Genomic DNA, 23,704 nt, shown 5'->3' on the forward strand with positions numbered 1-23,704 from the left:
TAGGGAAAATGGCTTAACATGAATCATTTTTTTCATAAAGAATTATATTATGACTATAAACATTTAAAACTACATCAAAGTATAGAGTAAAAAGTAAAAATTACTCTCTGCCAGCCTTCTTTTTCACCTCTACCCCCAATTCGTTCCCCTTCTTAGAGAAAAATAAGGATAATAAGTTGTTTGGTAACTGACTTTATTTTTTTGTTTAGAACTCTCTTATTGGGTATATAAAGATCTACTTTATTTCTTTGAGCTTCCATAATTTAGCAATCCAGTCTCCTGTTAAGCATTTAGGCTGCTTCTAATTATTTACATTAAAACGTAAGCTGCAGTTAATACCTTTGCACTCTCATCTCTGTGCACACATGTAGTGTTTATGTAGCATAACTTCTCAATGAAAGCATTGTCTTTGGAGAATTTAACAAGTACCTTCTATGTAGTAACCAGATTTGTGTACTAGTTCTTTGACAGCTAATATCTGGTTTATTTTTGGTCTCAAAATGCCAGGGAAGACAATTCTGCCTTCCCTTCTGTACAGTCATTCATAAAGCCGCCCTATCTTTTCGGAGCAGGTTCCTGAGATGCCGGAGTAGCCTGCTGCTTGTTCATGAGTTTCAGCACTTACTTAGAATATTATCTCGAGAGTGTCCCATAATCACTTGGCATGACTTTCCCTTAACAACTTCATGTTTAAAACCCTTATCAAGTTTTTAATTCACTTAATTCTTCTAACAGTATAATGAGATCATAATAGTCTTTGTTATTATTTCAATTAAGTACTTGTTGTTACTCCAATTTAATTAAAGAAATGATCAAGCAAAAGCACACACCGAAGAATTAAGAAAACTGACCCAGGTCACTGAGTGGAATGTAGTTTTTTTGGAGGTCTTACAAATGTGGTTGCCACACACCCAGTGAAGTCGGTTGCCTTCTGAGGGCCTCTGGCCTCCTCTTTTGAGAAAACAGAACTGCTGGTGATACACTTATATCCCAATAGGCACCACCACCAACTCTCTAGGCTGCCTGTGTGACTGAACATTTTTTTAGTCACTGAAGAATAGAACCAAAAACAGTATTTTGTTCTGTTTGGATTTTGATCACTATGTAAGAGCCTCTGGAAATACAGAGGACCTCTTTTGATATCAGGATCATTTCCTCTCCCATCAGCAAGTATAGCTGCCTGTACTGGAACATGGGGTGCCAAGCCCCTTGTTCATGGACACTGAAGTGTGCAGCCGCTAAGTAGTTAATGCTTCTGGATAAAGGATTTCCCACAGTGGTAGCACATTACAGGGTCTCTCTTATTTTTCATGCATACAATTAGAAGTATCCAATGAAGATAGGTTCAGTAAGTTATGGCATTTTTACAGTGAACAGTTGGTCACTTTATAAAAGAGATTAGATGAAAAAGTATATTGCATTTATTTCAGAGCTTCTCCAAGGGTGGAGGTTGGGGGTCATAGCTGAATCATCCTGGGAAATTTTTTAAACTATAGTCACACTCCTCCAACCTCCAAATCTCCCAAATCACCCACATTCCTGGCCCAGATTCTGATACAGTGAATGCAATGGTGAATGCAGGTTGGTTGTGAGAAGTAAGTAGTCCAGAGATACAAAATGATTTTGCAAAGTATTATGCACACATAATAAAATATCATTTTTTTATTATAGCATTTACGAAAAAGGAAAATACCATACAGTTTTGCTCTCAAGAAGTTTCCTTTCAGCTGAAATGTAGCATTAACCCTATGGCAGGCACTGGGCAAAATACTGCCTCATTGATTCCTGAGCTAAGCACTGGGGTCCTACAGATTTAGGTGGGTAAGACTTTCTCCTGGTTATTATCCCCACCGGATGCAGAGAGCAGCTCAGAAACACATGCTGCTTCTTCAGAAAGGAAGGAAAACATTTAAGGTGTGGACACTTAGTTCTCCCTTTATGAATTGCAGAATTAAACTGTTGTCTTTTCTTTAGTTATAAAAATCACAATTATATGTGCTAAATACATGCATGACACGTGTGTATAGACGCCCCATAACTTATTTATGCATCGTAATTTATTTAACCAGTTCTCTATTTCCATGTGAGTCCCAACTCCCCCAGGTTGCTGGTGGACTTCTCCAGGCAGGGGTCGTTATCTGCTGTTGTAAATTATCTTCTGCAAACACATGGGCCTCTTTGGTAATGCAGCCCAGATGTGAGCATTTGAAAAGCTTGATAGTGAGTGAGCAAGCATTTAAATCAGAGAACAGGGACTTGGCGTGACCTCATTGGAAAAGCTCCCATTTCCTCATGAGAGGGCAATAGGAGGTAGCTCAGACTGGTACCACCCAGCTCCTTGCAAATCCAAGATCTTGGAGTCTTTCACCCCACTTATTCTTCTGAATACCTCTTTTTTTTTTTTTTTTTTTACTTTATTTCTGGTCTTCCCTCTCCTCCTCCCCTCTTTACCGTCTCCTCTTTCCAAGTCACCTTTGCTATGCCCTAGGCCTATAAGTGGCCACTCAGAGCTACCCATAAGCATCGTCTATGCCACTCAAAGCTAAGAACTGACCACATTAGTGGAAAGTTCTAGGGGGAAATGTGGGGGGAAACTGCTGTCTTTCTTTCATAGTTGCTGTAACACCAAGTCTTTGAAAGACTGCTGAGTGCCTTTTCAGTACTCCCTGGCCTGGTTATGGTACATTCAGCCTTAGAAAGGGTTTAATTCAAGGAAGCATCATGACTACAACCCGTGAGACCCCATCATTCGACCTTCTTATTTTTTAAGAGAACCAAATAAATGGACTGCGATACAACAGATAAAGATTGGTAAACAAAGAGATTTATTAATATGGAAAGATGCTCTCAGCATATTCTAGGAAAAAGAAGCAGACCACAAAGTAATATATGCAGCATGGTTACACTTATATCAAATATTTAGATGGATAGAAAAAAGTTAAAAGTGTTAACAGTATTTAATCTCTGGGTAGAATGATTATGGAAATGCTTTTTATTTATTTTTGCTTGTCTATATATTTTTTTCCTGCAATGAAAATATTACTTGAGCGATATTTTTATGCAAGTGTGAGGAGTGATAGAAGGAAGAAAAGCTAAAATGTTTGTAACTGGATGGCCATTAAAATAAAAATATTTTAAAGCTATCAAAGAGTAGGTAATTTATAATAGGGAGAGGACAAGAATGTGTTAAAAAAAAAAAAAAAAAACAGAAATTACTGATGCCTCCTACTGTAGGTTCAACAGAGGAGAGTTGAGGATGTGTAGGAATCAGCCAGCGCTCTTTGCCCACCCACCACACTCCCATCTGAATGCACAATAACCCAGAACCAGGAAATGATCCTGTCAGTTGCCCTAGTACCAACCACGACTTCCTAAGTGGCCTAACCCATTCTTGAACTTTGAGGCAATTGGTTAGCAGCCTCCATCTTTGAGGATTCAATATTCTTAATTTATATGAGAATTCTAGAAAGACACAGAATCCTTAAAACTCATGCTTAATCCTGATGCCAGTTCCTCGCAGGATTATATTTCTCAGTGTGCTCCCTGATCCAGTATCAGACATCTTTGGTGAGAATCTATTCACTCTCCTCTGTAATCTGTCCTAAAAGTGACATCAAAAGGGCAAAAGGAAAGAATTAGTATTTTGAAGGATGAAAAAAGCTGTAGCGTGCAGAAGTTAAAAGCTTGGCCTTTAGTATAGGGTTTCTCAATAGCGGCACTATTGACATTTTGGACCAGATAGCTTTTCATGTAGGGAGCCATGCTGTGCTGTATGATATTTGCAGCATCCCTGGCCTCCACCCACAAGATGCCAGTAACACCCTCCAAATCAAGACAATCAAAAAATGACATTACCAAATGCACCCCACCCACCCAATGAGAACCAGGGCGTTTGCATCAACTCTTCCACTTATTAGCTGTGTGGCTCCTGACGCCCTCTATGGGGCCTGTTTCCTCACTTATAAAATGGAGTTGGAGCTACAGGAAGGTAGTACAGGGGGTTGTTAGAGGATTATACGTGTTATATGTGTTATAACAATAACAATAAATGTTAACTATTTTTATGATATAAATAACAGAGACTACCTCGACCACATGTTCAGTGGGTGAAACATTCCATAATGTGATATACAGCCTTTGAATATGGAAGGTTTGGGGCTGTCTGGCTTGGGGCTAACCCATTTGCTTTTACACCAGTTGGAGGAATCTCATTGTTTGTCTTCATCATTCACCAGGCCCAGCCCTCACCTCCGTATCCAACTTGCCTCTCCTGCCTTTCTTCCTGCCTCCTCAGAGCACTTGTCCCTACTTTATCATGGAGTAAGGGAGCAGGCTGTTTTGCAGTTATGAAGGGAAGAAGCAGGCGCAAGGAATTTACCATGTGTCTCTGACACTTCATAACTGCCTGGGGCTGAAGACTCCCTCCCTTTTTGGACAGGTCAGAGCAAGGCCCTTCCCCTCCTGGGCCTCCAGCCCTTCTCTGGAAGATTCAGAAAGAATGGCTTTGTGGGAGAGGAGCAACCGGGCAGGTTTTTACAGGCTTACCTGGAGGGCACTCTCTTGTTCCCCTGGCTATGCCTGGAAATTCGGAAATAAGAAAGAGTTTTTCCTGGCAGGGGAGCATGTTGTAGGAACAAATAGTGCTTCCCTTGGGGAATTCACCACGGGTGCACTCCTCCCGGAGATGAAAGGGAGCTTATGGGACTCCCATAAGCACTGCGTAGTAGCTTGGAGAAAGTGATGTGCTTGGAGAAAGTGAAATGTACTTAAATTACACTGCTATCTTCAGCATGCATTATAAAATGAGACTATAATATTGCAGGGTCATTACAAGCAATAAACAGAGATCTTCTTGCAGGGTCATTACAAGCAATAAACAGATCTTCCAGCTCAGAATGTGGATTAGGATCTCATCGAAATCTGTTTACGCAGGTGGCTTCAGTGAATGACTAAATTATCCACAACAGCTGAATGAAACCTGGAATGAGGCAGTTTAATTTAGCCCTTACTGGATGCAGGTCACAAACTCAGCATTGTTCAGAGTATGAAGTAACTGAGCAACTCCTGCCAATTCACCTTCTTGGAAGATATCACTCAGACATAGTGAAGAAAACAAAGAAAATATACTCAGTCGAGGAGAAAAAGTTATAGATTTGTTTTTCCCATTCTGTGTCAAAACGGGCACTTTTGTAGCATTTCGTTTCCTTGAAGAAAGGAATTTAGAAAAGATACCTGGAGTTTCCATTCTTATTTTTATAGTTAAAGCTTTAAAGGAGTTCCCAACTAAGTCAATGCCTTTGGTACAGTACTGTCATTAGAGGAATAATAATAGTACAGTAATAATCACCACTACTCATTGACTGCTGAGCTACATGCCATCCACTATATTGAACACCTTTATAACATCTGTCATTTCTCTGATTTGTGGAACAAGTGAGGAAAGTGACACTTAAAAACCAAGAAGCTGGCCCAAGTCCCCAAGACCCATCAGTGGTGGTAGAGCTGGGGTTCAAATTAGTATCTCCCCAAACCCATGGTGTCGACTTTGACCATGATGAAAATATTGGCCACCTACATGTAAGAGACTGTTAATGGACAGCCCATTCCAAACAACCAGAGTGTTCTGCTTTTTGACAGACACATGTTGTCATCTGGCTAACAGGCCTGCCTCCCCTCCAATCCATCTGTCATGTCATTGAGGTATGATGTTCTGTTATCACTGATGAGTGGTTAGGTGAACACCGGTCCCATCGAGAAGGGAGAAAAAAAAAAAATGCCACTGGAAGAAGCACGAAAAGTAGAGACAAAACCTCCCCAAGCAAATTCTCTTCTCAAAAAATTATACTTGTTATATCATATGAAGTTTCTGTCCAAAACATATGCCTCGTCAAAAAGCTTGAGTTCACTTTGATAATGAAAATTTAACCATGGACTTCATCTTCACAAAATCTTAGTGAAATTGTTCACGGTAAGCATGCAGAAAGGAAACAGTATCTTTTTGCCAAAAAAAAAAAAAAAAAAAAGCTAAAACAAAAGGTCTTTATTTTATGATTCTGGGATAGTCTATTTCATCTCATGAAGAAGCCCTAGATTTTTTTTTTTTTCCCCAGTTTATGGTACTTGCTGATAACTGTGCCTGGGGAGCCATTCTCCCAGAGAACCCTCTGTACTTTTCATACACTCTATAAATATGAAGTCATTACAATGGTCCCCTTCAGGAGAGATGGGATCCTGGATTCAGAGAGCAGGTAATCGGATGCCTAGGCAGAAAGGTAGAAGGCAACAGGGCAAGTCGCCAGAAAACAGTGGGAAACAAGATAGGGACCTATTTACTGGAACTGAGGTATAGTCAGGGGCCTGGGCTTCAGAAACAGGTGAACTCAGTTTCTAGTACAAAGGTATCTGTTCAGAGTTGGACAAGCCACAGTTGATTTGGTGCTGAGCCATCCAGCTCCCTGCATATGGTTTCTTAAATTCTCAAAGACTAGCAAGAGGATTGGTCTGGCTAATATGCCCTTTCTCTGGACTGCCCTTCCTACCTTTGTTACCTGGTGAACTCATACATTCTTTAAGACTCAGTTCAACTGTCTGAGGGAACACTTAGTGTCTTATGGCACTTAGTCTTATGGATTTCAGTTTGGCAGCCTTCTCCCTCTTGTTTCATAAGCTGAGTTCATTTCATCCTTCTCTTAGGCCCCACTGCATCGTGTACATGTTATATTTCATTGTCATTGTTATTGTAGGAAAGCGTTCTATATCATATGAGTTGGGAATATGAACTTTAAATCCTGACAGGCCCAAGTTCAAATCATGGCTCCACCATTTCCCAGCTCTATGGCTTGGGGAAGATGCTCTGTACATCATCTGTAAAATGGGTTTATAATTTGCTACCTACAGCATCTGGTTGTACTGAAGATTAAATGAAATGATCCCTGTAGAGTCCTTTGTCTTGTCCCTAGCACATAGAAGCCTTCTATTATTTTGAATTCTTTGGTTGCCAGCAATAGAAAGCAATTGTGGCTAACAGAATTGAAGGAAAACAGAACTAACAAGGCCTCAGAAAAGATACCCAGGCCTCTGCAGGGATCTAGAGAGTAGAAAACAATGGACAATTTCATCAAGGTATTGCTAGCAGAACACTCGTCTCCAGCCACCTTTGATCTTTAGGTCATTCTAAGTGTATATATATATTCCAAGGTGAAAGAATCTGACTGATCTAGCTTGGGTCGCATGCCCACACCTTGGAGAGGGAGCTCTTGTTGAGTAGAAGGAATGTGCTCTGCTCTTTTACATCCAGTCAGTGACCCTTAAAGCTTTTTGTATATGTGACTCCTGCTGTAGACCACTGCAGCTTTATTTATTTAATAAAACAGACTCAAAATTTTTAAAAAGTTTTGGAGGTAGGAAAATTTGAATGGACTGGATTTTAAATATTAAAGAATTATTATGAACTTTGTTAGTTCATTGAGGTTATGCTTTTAATGCAATCTTTGCTAGAGATAATTCTATGCTAGAGATATATATTGAAGTTATTAAAAGTGAAAGGAAAAAAGAATCACCAATTCTAGAGAACACCGACCCTGAGTTCCACTAATCTGACTTGGGACTTTTGTAGGCAAGGAGATCACTTCCTCAGGGAGAACATTTCCCTCCTAATACTACTCCTATGACTTTTAAAAAGGTGTTTCATAGGTAAATTCCAAATCTATCACTGTTTTTTGTTTTTGTTTGTTCATTTGTTTTTGTTTTTTGTTTTTGTCCACTGATCTGGTTCTCCTTTTTGAAACAATAGAGAACAAACGTACTTGTGTATGTGTTAACACGGGGAATATTGCACTGATCTTATTTCACTGCCTGTGTTTTAACATTGAGCTGCACAGAGTTATCCAGGGGTTAGCTTCCCACATAAATGCTGGTCAAATGAACCAGTAGAGGCAGCCAGGAGGAGATTCTGCTTAAGAGCACTGTCTATAGAGTCAAAGGGTCCCAGAGCAAGACCTAGCCCTGCCAGGTATGCAAATCTCTAAAACTCAGCTTCTGCATCTGGGAAATGGGGATAGCGATAGATAAATCCCACCCAGGGTTGTTGTGAGAATTAAATGAAACAATGAATGGAAAGCACTTCGCACGTGGTCCAGCTAAGTAAAAGCTCAGGAAATATTAACTGTGATATTGCTGCTCCCCTTTCAGGCTGCCCCCTGGAAGCCTGCTCATGTTTTCTTAGTTGAAAGGGATAAAAGTACATGCAAAAGCAAAGAAAGCAGGAAACCACCACCACCGCCTAGTTGAACCAGAAGTTCCTTCAGGATGCAAGGGACTTAGTTGGCCTCCGGGCCTCCTGCTTTGTGACCACCATTGCAGAGACTCACTACTCTCTGCTTCTGTTCCATCATCTCCTGCCGTTGACTCTTGTCCTTCTTCCCTGCTTCATGGTTTCTGCTTAGTACCTCTCTCTACCTCCACTGTTTCTCTTTTGACCTGTCTCTCTCAGAGACTGTACATGATTGGCTTGTCCATTCTTTATCCCATATAAGGAGACTCGTTGGGGCTGAGCTCTCTTTTTCCAGCCCATCTCACAGGCCACCTTTGAGTCAGGTGGCTATACTTTGTCCAGCAGTGGCCAGGGTAGGAGAAATTAGATTGATGAGAGAATACCCAGATTATAATGGATTCTGTCTTGGTGAAAGCCAGATTATGAATGTTCATCACACTACCCAAGAAATGCTCTTTGCCTACAGTACTTTCCCCACCTGGATTCTTTATATCCTTCAGAATCCTGTTTTCTCCTAGCCTTCAGATATAATTCAAACCCCATCGAGTCCTTTAAGCCTTTCTAACCTAATGCAAGTTTTGTTGAGCCACAATAGTTAGAACTTCTTGAATCCCTATCATGTGACAGGCACTATACGGGCACTTCATGTATATCTCATTTAAATTACACTCCTTGGTAAGCATAATTATCCCTCTCTATAGACTAAAGTTATCTTAGACTCAAAGCTGAAGTCATTTCCACCAAGCCACATCGGATTAAATTCCAGAAAATGGATTTTTATTAATAATTGTTAAAATTTATTAAGTGTTTTACATATATTATCTAAATTAATCCTCCCCCAAACCCTGTGAATTAAGTGCAATCAACACCCATTTTTAAAAAGACACAAAGAAGCTAAATAACTTGCCCAAGGCCACACATAGCAGTGGTACTCTCTATTCTAGGTCTTTCTGATTCCAAAGCCTGTTTCCCCCAGCTCCTCATTTTTCTCCCTGCCTTAATCCTTAGCTTTCTCTTCTCACAAAACTAACACTCATCAGTCTTCATTAATATCACTTATAAGTGAGATAAACCTATGTAAGTAACAATATAAAGGATTTATTCTCTTTCTGGAACTTCCCTTAATGATTCAACATTAGAGGTGGAATTTTTCAAAAGATTTTACATCTCAGTGATAAAATCTTTCATGGCCTTTTTCAGTTTTATGTATTTATTAAATGTTTTGTCATTGCCGAAGAGCGGGGGTGGAGCAAATGCCCAAGGCCTTTTGTGATTTTGCAGAGCTGAGGACAAGCTCACCATGCCACTTTAGCCATGGTTTATCTTGCTTGACTCTCACCACTTTGGGAGCAGGTTCTCCTCCAGGACCCAAACTGTGAGCTGTCTTGGGGCATTAGGAATCTTCACGCATTATTCATCAAGCTAGGGCTCCAACACTTAAGAAAAACCTCAGGGCCTAGGCTAGCCCAGTCTCCCACCCCAGAGCACTGGCCAGCTTCATCATTGGGAGATTATGAAAACAGAAATTGTGAAAGACTCCCCCACCTTCCTGCATGGGGCTGCCAGGACTCCTAAGTGAAGGACCTTCAGTCTGTGGCCACACAGACTGAACAAGCAAAAGTCCAGGAAACTGGGTGGGGAGAGTGTGGCTCAGAATACTCTAATTTGCATGAGAAAAGACCAAAATTAAGTACTACTAAGAGTTCGAGACTTCTGGCCTAGGGAAAGCCCAAAGCCTGGAAGGATGAGAGAGAAGAAAGGTGTTATTGAAACTCCTGGTGGATGGGGGCTAGGCAGGCATGGGGTCTTCACACCCACCTCATGTCTGAAAACCACTAAAGTTGGGTTTGCAGTTGGATGCTGTTTTGGATTTCACTTTAACTCACCTTCCAACACACAAAAAAACGAAGAAATTTTATCTGCATATATGCAAACATCACATACGTACATACATGTTGCAGATTCAAAAAACGTGCAACCATCCCCTAGTTTCTCAAAATTTTTTCTCTGCTTTTGGGAAACTAAATGAGGAAATGAAATCATGCTGAGATAAGGAAAGAAATCTGAAGAAATAAACGTCTGTTACTGTTTTTCAGGTTTTACATTGAAAGCATCTCGTTTTTAAAGGATAAAACCACCGTGGAGCTATTTTTCCTGAACGCAAAGTCCTGCGTGCACAAGGTAAGGTGCCCTGTTTGTTATGTTCAGAGGACTCCAGATGGACTGGAGGTGTACAGAGAAATAGAACTGCTTGTGTTTTCATGTTCAAATGAATATAAAGCAAAAAAGGCCATAATCTTTTCCATTGATATTTCCTACCCCACTCCACCTCCCTAAAAATCCACAGCTCTTCTCAAATTCTGATTAGGAATGATAGCCATCTGCAGAGGAATCATATTCACACAGAATCCCCACAACTTTAAATGCAGCTAGTCCTCCACACAGAATCACCCAGAAAGACATAAAGATGGATCAATCCGATTGTGATTGCAACCTCACAAAAGTCAGACCAGAAATCTTTTTTTTTAACAGAATATGCTCCACATTTGCCATAACCCAGACTTATTGAGGGGTCTCTGCTGAGAGCCACGTGCTTTAAAGCCATGTTTCAGTTACCTGCAGTGAAGAATCTTTTTTAAAAAAAATAATTGTTGTATGTATCCAATCCATCGAGGACAGATTGCTTTTTGTAAAATTCAATAAACACGAATTGCTAGAAAAATGATCCTATGCTTGGATATTGCAGCCATGTCAAATTGCTATAAAGTTTTAGCACTCTCAGTTCTTGTCTTATCTCCTTGTAGAGTAGCACTGTTTTTGAGGCCTCCACTCTGCCCTCTTCAAACCACACCCTCGGGTAGGGTAGGGAGATGTGCTCATGGGAGCTGGGCGCTCCTTTCTAGGTTATGGTCTCGGTGCTCAGGATGTCAGACTCCATGCCTACTTCGAGGGCCGGCAGGAGCCCCTTCTGCCCACTTATAGCTCCCTAAATCTGAGGGTGGCCAGGGACACTTGGATGGTGCCTGGCCTGGAGAGACAAGGGGGACATGCTGTGGATTAAGATACCTAACATTTGTACTCTTCTCCTAGGCTACCAAAATGTTGAGGGTGCTCCATTGCACACATATGGCTTTAATTTGTGTAAGACTAAACAAGAGCAGAGTTCTGCTCATTTGTTTTTCACAGCTCTGTTGAGATAGAATAGACTTTACATATTTAAGTATACAATCTTTAAAGTTTTGACATATATAATACCCATGAAACAATTACTACAGTCAAGATAGTGAATAAACTCAACCACTACAGATTTGCTTTTTCTCACAATAGATTAGTTTACATTTTCTAGAGTTTTATGTAAATGCAGTCATACGATAGATAATCTTTTTGTTTTCTTTCAGTGAGCATAATTATTTTGAGATTCATCCATGTTGTTGCACGTATCAGTAGTCCATCCCTTTTAGTTGCTGAGTAGTATTCCATTGTATGACTTTACTTTAAATTGTTTATCTATTCACCTGTATTTTTTTCTATTTTTTTCCAGATATGTAATTTACTGTAATTTACTGTAATTTACTGTATATATTTGACGTATAACATTGTGTGAGTTTAAGGTGTACGATGTGATGATTTCAAACACATGTATTGCAAAATGATCCATTCACCTATTGGTGGACATTATATTAGTTGGGAGATTAATACAAATAAAACTACTATGAACATTCATCTTTGTAAGCATATATATGCTTTCTTTTCTCTTGGTTACATACCTAGGAGTGGAATGGCTAGATCATATGGTAGATATATGTTTAACTTTTTAAGGTGCTGTGAAACTTTTCCAAAGTGGCTGTGCTATTTTAAATGTTCACCAGCTGTGTATGAGAGTCTTAGCTCCTTCACATCCTTTTCCACACTTGGCATGGTTAGTCTTTTTCATTTTAGCCATTCTTATAGTTGTGTAGTATTATGTCATTATGGTTTTAATTGCATTTCCCTGATGACATATGATGTTGAGCATCTCTCATGTACTTATTTACCACCAATACCAATATATCTTCTTATGTTTGAATTTTTTGCTCAATTTCTTTGAGTCGTTTTCTTGTATTGAGTTCTCAGTATGCATTCTGGATACAGGTACTTTATGAGTTATATGGATTGCAAATATTTTCTACCAGTCTGTGGCTTGCTTTTCATTCTTTTACTGTCTTTCAAAGACTATAAGGCTTTTATTTTGATGAAGTCCATTTTATCAATATGTTCTTTTATGGATTGTGCTTTTGATATTGTATCTCAGTAAACCTTGCCTAACTCAAGGTCACAAAGATGTTCTCCTGTGTTTTGTTCTAGAAATTCTAGAGTTTTTGGTTTTACACTTAGGTCTATGATTCATTTTGAGTTAATTTTTATATATGGCATGAAATATGGATTGAAATTCTTTTTTTTTTTCATGTGGATATCTAATTGTTCCGGCACCATTTGTTGAAAAGACTAGCATTTCTCCATTGCATTGCCTTTACACCTTTTTCAAAAATCAGTTCTCCATATATGTGTGGATTTTTTTCTGGACTCTCTATTGTGTTCCACTGATCTATTTTAGACAACGTTTATGCCACTAGTATAACTATTTTGGTTACTACAGCTTTATAATGCATCTTGAAATCAGAACAAAATCTAACTTTGTTCCTTTTCAAAATTGTTTTATTTATTCTAAGTTTTTGCATTTCCATATGAATTCTAGAATCAGCTTGTCAATTTCTACTAAAAAAAAATCTGCTGAGACTTACATTAAGATTGCACTGAATCTGTAGACAAATGTGGGAAGAACTGACAGCTTAACAGTATCCAGACCCATGTACAAGGTTTACATCTTCAGCTATTAAGATCATCGTTAATTTCTCTCAGCAGTGTTTTATAGTTTTCTGTTAATAGGTCTTTTGTGAGAGTTATCCCTAAGTCTTTCATATTATTTGATATGATTATAAATCATATCTTTTTATTTCAATTTCTGAATGTTCATTACTAGTATATAGAAATACTATTGATTTTTGTATATTGATCTTGAATCCTGCAAACTTGCTAAACTCACTTTTTACTTCTGGTAGTTTTTTGTAGATTCCATCAGATTTTCTTTATAAATGATCATGTCATCTGCTAATAAAAATAGTTTTACTTCTTCCTTTCCAATCTGAATGCCTTTTTACTAGTTGTCAAATTTATAGACATAGTTGTTCATAATGTTTCCTTACTATTTTTCTAACATGTACAGTCTGTTGTGATGTTACTTCTCGATCCTGATATTAATAATTCGTGTCTTCACTCTTTTTCTCCAATTAGTCTGACTAGAAGTTCATCATCAAGCTTCCTAAGAACTAGCTTCTGGTTTCAATGATTTTCTCTGTTGTGTTTCTGTTTTTTATTTCACTAATTTCTGCTATGATCTTTATTATCTTTATCTTTTATCTTTATCATTTTCTTCTTCCTTTGGGTTTAATCCACTCCTCTTATTTAGTTTCTTAAGATAGAAGCTGAGATCACTGATTTAAATGTTTCTTTTCTAAGATAGGCATTTAGTACTATAACATTTTCCCCTAAGGATTAATTTTATGGTATCCCACAAATTCTATGTTGTGTTTTCATTTTCATGCACTTAAAAAATTTTCAAATTATTTTTGAGATAGTTTCATTGGCCCATTGTTATTTAGAAAAGTGAAGTTTGGTTTCCAAATATTTGGAGATTTTAAAGAGATATTTCTGTTATTTATTTCTCATTTAATCCTATTGTGGTCAGAGAATACACTTCATGTGAATAAATCCTTTTAAATTTATTGAGACTTGTTTTATGGCCCAGAATATGCTCCATCTTGGTAATGGTTCATGTGCACTTGGGAAGAATGTATATTCTTTTGTCATTGGGTGGAATATTCTCTAAGTATTAAATAGGTCAATTTGGTTGATAATGGTGTTCAAGTACTATGTCTTGTTAATTGTCTACTTGTAATCAAATAGGGGGTATTGAAATCTCTAGCTATTATTGTGAATTTTACCATTCTCTTTGCAGTTATATCCATTTTTGTTTTATATATTTTGAAGCTCTGTTATTAGGACATAAACATTTAGGATTGCTGTGTCTTTTTTATTATCATTGTAAAATGATCCTCTTTATTCTGGTAACATCCTTTATTTCAAAATCTGTTTAGTTTGATATTCATATAACCACTCCAAGTTTTTTTGATAAGTGTTAGCATGTTAAATCACTTTTCATTCTTTTAAAGTGTTCTGTGTGTATATTTAAAGTACATTTCTTGTGAATAACATAATAGTTTCTTTTTTTTTTTAATCCATTTTGGCCATGTCTGTCTTTTAACTGGTTATTTATACTATTTACACTTAATGTGATTATTGACATGGTTACATTTAAGTCTGTCATATTGCTATTTGTTTTGTTTGTCCCATCTGTTCTTTGTTCCTATTTTCTGCCTTCTCTGGATTCATTATTTTGTGATTCTATTTTACCTCTTTTGTTGGATTATTAGCTATAACTCTTTGTTTTATTATTTCCAAATAACCAAATTTAGGGTTTTTTAGTATACATCTTTAACTACTCAAGTCTACCTTCAAGTGATATTATACCATTTCACATGTAGTACAAGAACCTTACAATAGTATATTTCTGTTTCTCCTCTCTTAGCTTTTGTGCTATTGGTGTCATACATTTTATTGTTAGAAATGTTGCATATACACATGACATTGTTATTATTTTTGTGTAAACATTCAATTATCTCTGACTGCTTTGAAGATATTCTCTTTATCACTACTTCGAGTAATTTTAGTTATGAGGTGCCTTAATATAGCTTTCTTCATGCTTCTCGTAATTGGTGTTTATTAAACATCTTGGACTTGTGGGTTAATAGTTTTCATCAAATTTGGAAATATCTCAGCCCTTTTTACTTCAGATATATTTTGCTGTCCTCACCAATGCTTCCTTTGGAATCTCCAATTACACGTATAGTAGGCTACCTGAAGTTGTCCCACAGCTCAGAGATGCTCTTTTATTTTTATTTAATTATTTTTTCTGTTTTATTTTATATCGTTCCTATTGCTATGTCTTCAGTTTCATTCATCTTTTGCATTCTAATCTGCCATTTATACCATCCTACATACTGACATTTTTATCTTTAAAAGTTTGACCTGGATCTTTTTTACGTCTCGCGTATGACTCAATTTTTGAACATATAAGATACAGTTATAATTATTGTTTTAATGTTCTTGTCTGCTTATTCTAATATTTGTGTCAGTTCTGGATGGTCTTGACTGACTGATTTTTCTCCCCATATGGGCCATGTCCTCCTGCCTATTTATATGCCTAGATGCTGGATATTGATTGGATGCTGGACATTGTTTAATTTTATCTTTTTGGTTGCTACATATTTTTAAAACACTTGTTTTAGGATACATTTTAGTTATTTTGATGCAGTTGATTTTTTTCAGGTCTTACTTTATGATTTGGTAGGCTGGCCTATGGCTAACTATCCCCCACCACTGAGGCAAGACCTTCTTGAGTACTCTACTCAATGATTTATGAGTTTCATTTTGGCTGGTGAGAACAGGCACCATTTCCAGCCCTGCTGGGGAACCATACACTCTACACTTTCATCCTTTCAGATAGTTCTTTCTCCAACTGGGTTGGCTCTTTTCATGCATGCTATGATCAGTACTCTGCTGAATACTCAGAGGAAACCCTCTACAGATCTTCAGGATTCTCACTCTGTATAACTCTCTTTACCCTAGCACTCTGTTTTGCAAATTCTATTCCTTTTATCCTCTCAAGTCTCTCAGTTCTTTCTTCTCAACTCAGACAGCCCATCCTGCTCTATCTATGTTTCTCTTTCATGGCTTTGAAATGTCATGGCAATAAGTGAGGACAATCATGGGGTACACCTTGTTCAAGATTCATTGTCCTTTGTTGCTTGATGTTTGGTGTTTTGAAAACTGCTGTTTCGCATTTATTGTCCTTTTGTTTTAAGTTTTTTTTCAGGTGAGAAGGTAAATTCAGTTCCCATTACCTCGTCTTGGCCAAAATCTGAAATATTCAAAGCAGAGTTTTTGGTTAACTCAATGGAGAAATTAAAATATTCCCAGCACCAAAGGCTTTGTTACAGTCTCCTTTTCTGAGACGTGGCCTCCTAAAGAACTCCAATGGTTGACTGATAAGTAAACACTTATATAGCAAATGCAAGATTTACTGAGTCAGGAAAACATTTCGCAAACAACATTTGATCATTGTCTTCTATGTGGAGAAATATAATTACTCCTTGTGATATTTTTCACACCCTAGCTGGCCATGGTCCAGTGAAATAGCCTTCTTAATTGATTGTTTGCTCTATTAATGATGTAAAGAAAGATAGGATGTAAAATTTTACTTGTGCTATTTATCTTGTGCTCTGTATGCTAACTTCTCTTGGTCTTGAGGAAGTAATGAAAAGCAAAGTCCTTTTAAATTCTACCCCATCTTATGAATGTCAGTTCCTAGGATGTCTTTCTAAGTGGGACTTGCCAAAGAATTTAGAACTTCGACAAAACATAACATGGTAAGGCAGTACGACATATGACTGTTATTGGGATAATTTTTTTTAATTCAGTTGGAGGAATTTAGAGTTGAATATTTTCTATCTAAAGTAATATGCAGATGGCTAGTAACAAACAATCCCAAGAGACATCACAGGATCCGGAAGACAATAAGGTAACAAAATTGGGCAGCTGTTTGGTAAAGCAGCTTTTAAATAGTTTCTTAGTCACGGCCATAGGAGTAAATAAGTTTTATGAGAACTTAGCCTCAGCTGTAGAACGTATGTAGGTGGATTACTAGTTGGTGAAAGTCAGTCTCTGATGGTAGTAGCTGCTGTTAATGCAGGGCTCACTGCTAGATCTGAGAGTGAATCGAGCCCCCTTCTACAGTGTGAGGAGGATATTCTTCCCAGCCATGATGTGTTCAGAACCTCTAATCACCCCTGCACACACTTCTTCCCTGCCAGACAGCTTTCCCTTACTGCCAGTTCTTTCCTTCCACTAACATACATACAGGCAGGAAGAGAACTCTTATTGCAAATACTGACAAACCCACGGTATCTTTATACATGCTTGATTAGTAAGCAGTATAATCTGTGATGAGGCTTAACACAATTGCTGAATCTCTGCATAGCTATATAAATATGGATTTATATTCACAGAATTCAGCCCTATGACTGTTATTTGAAATATCTGGGTCGAATGGTTATTCTATTTTTAATTTTTGAGGAATCTCCATACTGTATTCCATAGTTGCAGCACCAGTTTATAATCCCACCAGCAGTGCCCCAGGGTTCTCTTTTCTTCACATCCTCCCCAACACTTGTTATTTGTTGTTTTTTTTTGATAATAACCATCCTGACAAGTGTGAGGTAATACCTCATGATGTGGTTTTTATTTGTCTTTCCCTGATGATTAGTGATGTTGAGCATCTTTTCATGTGTCTGTGAGCCATCTGCATGTCTTCTTTGAATATATGTCTATGCAGGTTCTCTGCCTATATTTTAACTAGATTGGTTTTTTATCTCGAGTTGTATGAACTCTATATATTTTAGATATTAACCTTTCATCAGATATATCATTTGCAAATATCTTCTCCCATTCAGTAGGTTGCCTCTTCATTTTGCTGATGGTTACCTTCTCTTTGCAAAAGCTTCTTAGTTTGATGTAGCCCCATTTGTTTATTTTTGCCCTCTTCCAAGAGACATATCCAAAAATATATTGCTAAGACCACTGTCAGAGAGCCTACTGCCCATGTTTTTTTCTAGGAGTATTATAATTTTAGGTCTTATATTTAATTCTTTAATTCATCCTGAATTTATTGTTATATATAGCCTAAGAAAGTAGTCCAGCTTCATTTATTTGCATGTATCTGTTCAGTTTTCTCAACACCATTTGTTTTAGGTCTTATATTTAATTCTTTAATTCATCTTGAATTTATTGTTCCCCATTGTATAGGGGAAAAGACAGTCTTTTGTCATAGATTAATTGACCATGTAAACATAAGTTAATTTTCTTCTGATATTTTAAGTCTCAATTTAAATATAAGTGAAAATGAAATTTGTTCTCTGAAAAAAAAAGTCTGTCTTAGCAGTAGTTATGACAAAACCTGGCTTAATGTATGCTTGTCCTTATAAAGTAATCCAAATGATTAGGTGTTTCTATCCACCATGAGCTGCTGTAATTTGTAATATAAGAAAATGCATTTAAAATCGTACTGTGTTTTAATCTTGACGAGGAAATGTAATTCAAAGGACAGGTCATAGAGCTAGGGCTACATCTGAGCCATACCTGCTATGTGATCTTAGGAAAGGTACTTTACCTTGCTGAGCCATTTTTCCCATTTCAATGTGATTCCATGAAATTGGGGCAGAATTTCTCTGTGTCACCTTTGACTGCTTTGATCAGATTTACAACAGATGCTTATTTTTAATGAGCAAGCTCTTTCCTCTTTGCTCCTCTCCAGACCAGAGTCAGAATTGAGAAGAAGGTTAGAAATTAGCCTTTTCAACTAAAGTGTTCAGGTGATTCTCCTGAACACTTTAATTGAGGAACCACTGTGTTTTCTGCATGTGAAAAATGCAGAATGTTTCAATACATGTTAAACCTCGCTTTGAGATATATGAATCAAGGTCTACAGACAAGACACTAGAAAGATACCTTTTTATTTCTCTTCCTCTCCTTTCTAGAAGTTTGAAAATAAAAAAGACCTTTCACCTTAAAACAACAGAGCAGAAGGTATGAAATTTATTTCCAGCTCTGAGACTAATGGGAAGGAAAGAAATGTCTTTCTGTACATTACTGTGTGCCAGCACTGTATTAAGTGGTACACACTGAAGTATATTTGATCCTCACTATAACCTGTGAGGAAGGAAGTTTATGATCTCCTTTTACAAATTAAAGAACTGAGGCACGGAGAGGTTAAGTAGTTTGCTTAATGTCACAGAGCTAGTAGGTAGGAAAAGTGTCCTTGGCAAGTTATACCAGAAGGAGACCCTGGCCCTTAAAAACACCTCTCATTTGTCTCAGCTTTTTTTTATTCATTGCTCTGGGAACATAAAAATGTCCTCAATAACTTAGAACTCAGGGGCTATTGTTACAGAGTGGGCTGGTCATAGCAAATAACAATTATTGAATACATATAATTTGCTAGGCACTTACTGTGTATATTCATTCTTTTGGTTCTCACTACAACCCTATTAGGTAAGTTAGGTAACTTACCTACATGTAAGTTCTATTGTTATTTCCTGCTTTACGGATGGGAATACTGAGGTACAGAGGTTAAGTAACACACACAAGTCACATAACTAAAAAGTGGAAGAGGCAAGATTCATCCCAGGCAATATACCAGTCAGAGTCCAGTTTAACACAGACTGCCTCTCGGTGGATGAGGGTTGTCTACTCACTGAACATGCATACCCGTGGCATCCTAAGTTTAGGTTCCCTCTTTCTCTTATTTCCAACACTGTTGGATATGCAGATGGTCTTCTCCCATGATTGTTAATAAGGTGACTCTGAACATTAGGGGCCAAATGACTTTCACAGTCTGGTCTGGAGGACATAGCAATTCTGAAAGGCTATTTCAGAAGTGTATTAGAACTCATGTTGGAACAGAACATACCAGAAAGTTAGAAACTGCCCATATGGGTCAAGTGTTCCCAAGGAAAGCGCTGTTGTCTGAGTTGTCATTCAAGCGAGGGCTCTTGAACCTGTTTGGCTTCCTTGGTGAGAATGCAGAGGGGCACACCTAACCTTCACAAAACAACCACCTGTGCCAGGTGGTAATGATGTGGAAATGCCGAAACTGACGCTGAAGAACATGGAAGCACTCAACGTGGAGGCTGTGGTCTACTTTGGACAACCTGTTGCCAGCTGGAAAAACCTAAATGAGTAATGCAGGACTATAGGCTTGTCCCCAGTTATTATTTTGGAGGCCTCCTTGACCATATCTATGACTTTAGTAGTCAATCAACATTTATCGCTAGCACCCATTTTTTTTAATCAGTTATTTGAAGTCATGCTTGGCAAATTAAAAATAGTATTGGCCACCTGTCTCTTTTGACATGAATAAAATTATTATAATGAAAAGGCAGAAAATATGGACAAGCAAGTGCAGTTCAAGAGGTGCTGTGTGGTAGAGATCATGTACAGGAGTGGGGAGGAGGAGGCGGATGGCAGCTCGACTTCCCTGAGAACTCACCAAGTAACAGGCGCTGATTTTTTTCATGTATTAACTCATTTAATTCTCACAACAACAGAGGAGGATGGCAACTCGACTTCCCTGAGAACTCACCAAGTAACAGGCACTGATTTTTTTCATGTATTAACTCCTTTAATTCTCATAACAACCAATACTATTATTTATTATTACTTTAACAAATGAGGAAAGGTAAATAATTTGGCCATGGTTAAATAGCTCCTTAGCAGTGAAGTAATCACTAGGCAGTCTGACTTCAGAAATAATACTATTTGTCTTCATTCATTCATTCATTCATTCTCTCATTCAATAAAAAAAAAAAAAATTATTGCATTTCTACTAAGGGCCAGGATTTCTGATGAGTTCTGCATTATCTGTAGTAAAATAGTTAGCACTACTACCTTCCTGTGGCCTATCCTAAGTCTTAAGGATTCTTTCATTTGTACATTTGTATGTTGGTGTGTGTTATGTTTATTTTAAAGCCAATATGTCTGACAATACTTTCTAAGACATAATAGTTCTGAGAGATGCCGGGACCTTAGAGATACTGAACATACCCTGAATTCCTGATGTTACTTGTTACTCCTTCCTACAATAATATAAACAGCAGTTTGGAATATTTTTCTAGCTCTGCAATATAAGAAATCTCACAAACAGAATTAGAAGTTTGTAATACGTGTGCACACATGTGTACACATACACACACACACTGAACTTTAAATCTATAACTCAGGAATCTCATGATCATAAGCTGTTTTCATACCAAAAGGAATTTAAGAAATTTTGAATATTAGACCACTTCTTGGAAATTCACCACATGCTTTGATATATTGAAGGCTTCAAGAAGTCCTTCACATACAAATGTGTGATTTTATTTAACCCAATATTTTCCAGACTTTCCTGCATATGAAATTCTTCTTTCAAACAATACTTATTAATGGACTACTGACAATACTTTTGAAAATGCTGTTCTAGATCTATACTGTAGTATAAAATAATAAAGCAAAAAAAGACAACTATAAACCTTCTGGGTGTTCCCCTAGATCTGGCCACAGGTAAAACCTAGGTCTATTCTGCTTATTTAAATAAAACATTTTAGGAGTCAGTCAAGAGATGTTGGCCTGGGTACTAAGGCAGTTAGGACCTCCTCTGCTCCAGGCTTAGCAGGAGTAAATACCATATGAAGATGGAGAAGAAAATGGCTCAGTAATGCCTTAGTAGATTTCATTACACTCCCTCTTCTTTTCTAATAAGCACTCATCACTTTGTATTTTGAATAAATGTGGAAATACAAATGAGCCAAACATTAGCAATCCTATTAAAAACTAGAGTTATTGCAAGATTATCCAATCATGTTTATTTTTATCCTCCCTCTTGCCCCATTTCTTGACCGAGACCTTATTAGGTGTGCCGCTTCATTAGAAGACTTGGTGAGAGTCCCAACCTATGATCTCAAAACACGCTCTTACCACATTTAAAGTGATAGAGCATATTGCGTAATGTCTTTAGAATCTTCATGCCATTTGCACTTAACTATGCGAATGTGGAGGCACCAAAGCTCTTTTAAAAGCCCATGTGGGTTTGGAGGACAATTTGGCCTTGTCTGTTAAAATTAAGAGTATATCTTTTCACCTAGCACTCCACCAACTTTAGGAATTATCCTGTGGAAGATCTTACATAATTATGAAAGGATAAATATTAAAAGATCTTAGATTATTATTTCTAATAGTAGGAAACTGAAACTGCCTAAATATACTCCAACAGGGATTAAATAAATTACAACTCATTCATATGACAGGATATTGTGCAGCCATTAAAAAAAGTAGAATAGCCCTCCTCGACTGACATGCGAACATGTCCAAGCTACATTGCTAAGTTTATAAAGAATCAAGTTACAGAACAGCAAATATAGGGTGATTGTTTTTTGTTTGTTTGTTTGTTTTTTACTCATTTGCATTTCTTCATCCCTTCACCTTTTGGGTGATTGTTTTTAACTTTATTGTTTACTTTTATATATTTAAAATGTACTCATAGGAAAAACTAGAAAAATGTATAGCATGGTAGCATGGTGTAAATTTTTATTATCTCTGGGAGTGAGATTGTAGAAGAACTTTTCCTTTCTAAGTAATGCTTTTCTAATATTTTTTAACAAAGAGCTTGAATTAGTTTTAAATTAGAAAGATAAAAACATAAATAATCAGTATATTCATTAAACTTTACCTCTTTAAAACTGTAGGAAGAAAATGAACACATGTTTCTAGTCACTTTCCCTTCATTAGAAAAACACTCCATTTTCTTTCTCACTGGACAAAGCTAATGGAAGGTGAAAATTCCTAATTGCTTTACCTAGAAAAACAAAAGGTCTAATCTTAAAGACAACTGACAGAAGTGTTTTTTTCTGATTGTAAAAATAATACTGGTTGACTGTAGAAAATTTAGAGAATGCAGAAAAGCACAACCAAAAAAAAGAGTCAACCCATATTTCCAATACTAGAGCATTAATTATATTATTTGGGCCTATCGTTGTCTTTTGAGCATGTATTTTTCTTATTTAAGATCAATTGCTGCCTACATTTTATGTTTTGTTAGACTTTTAATTCTTTATGTACTTCGGCTACTTTGACCTCATCTTGTCTACTTTTCTTCCTATATTCTCTATATTCTTGTATTGTAAGATGAGTATGTCATATAGGGAAGGAGTGCAGAACTGAAAATTCACATTTTATTTCATTAAGTATTAACTTGCACATTGAGGGTAGGACCAGGTTTTCTTTATGCTGGAATCTCCAGGACTTAGATGTTAGGCAAAAGGTTGTTGAAGGGATGAACAAGCGAGCAAGTAAATGATTAAAGAATAAACAAATGGATGGTAAGGTTGAGGCATTTTAGAACAAAAAATCAACAAGACGTAGTACCTCCTACACTTAACGTGGTAGCCTCTTCCTGCTACCTAGAGAAGTGTCGATTTAAGACTTCAAACCAGGCAGCCTGGGTTTGAACATGGCCTTGGCTCTAACCTGGGCATGTTACTGATACTTTTAAGCTTCAGTTTTTTCGACTCTGAGATAGGGATAATAATAGTTCCTACCTCAGTGAATGAGATAATATATACAAAGTATATAGAACAGTGCCTGCCACAGACACTGTTTTGCTATTATTATTATTATTATTAT

General features: G+C 37.3%; 1 protein-coding gene across 4 annotated transcripts in view; it reads left to right on the forward strand.

Annotated features, from left to right (window-relative positions):
• The window catches only part of FRMD4B (FERM domain containing 4B), a 307,013-nt gene that overhangs the window by 209,167 nt on the left and 74,142 nt on the right, over positions 1–23,704 (forward strand). For all 4 annotated transcript variants that reach the window (XM_015593792.2, XM_015593793.2, XM_006917659.3 and 1 more), the window contains one exon: positions 10,369–10,453. In XM_015593792.2, coding sequence (XP_015449278.1) covers positions 10,369–10,453 — 85 coding nt within the window. The remainder of the gene's footprint in view (positions 1–10,368; positions 10,454–23,704) is intronic.

The sequence above is a fragment of the Pteropus alecto genome, unplaced genomic scaffold, assembly GCF_000325575.1.
Source record: "Pteropus alecto unplaced genomic scaffold, ASM32557v1 scaffold75, whole genome shotgun sequence".
Taxonomy (NCBI): domain Eukaryota; kingdom Metazoa; phylum Chordata; class Mammalia; order Chiroptera; family Pteropodidae; genus Pteropus; species Pteropus alecto.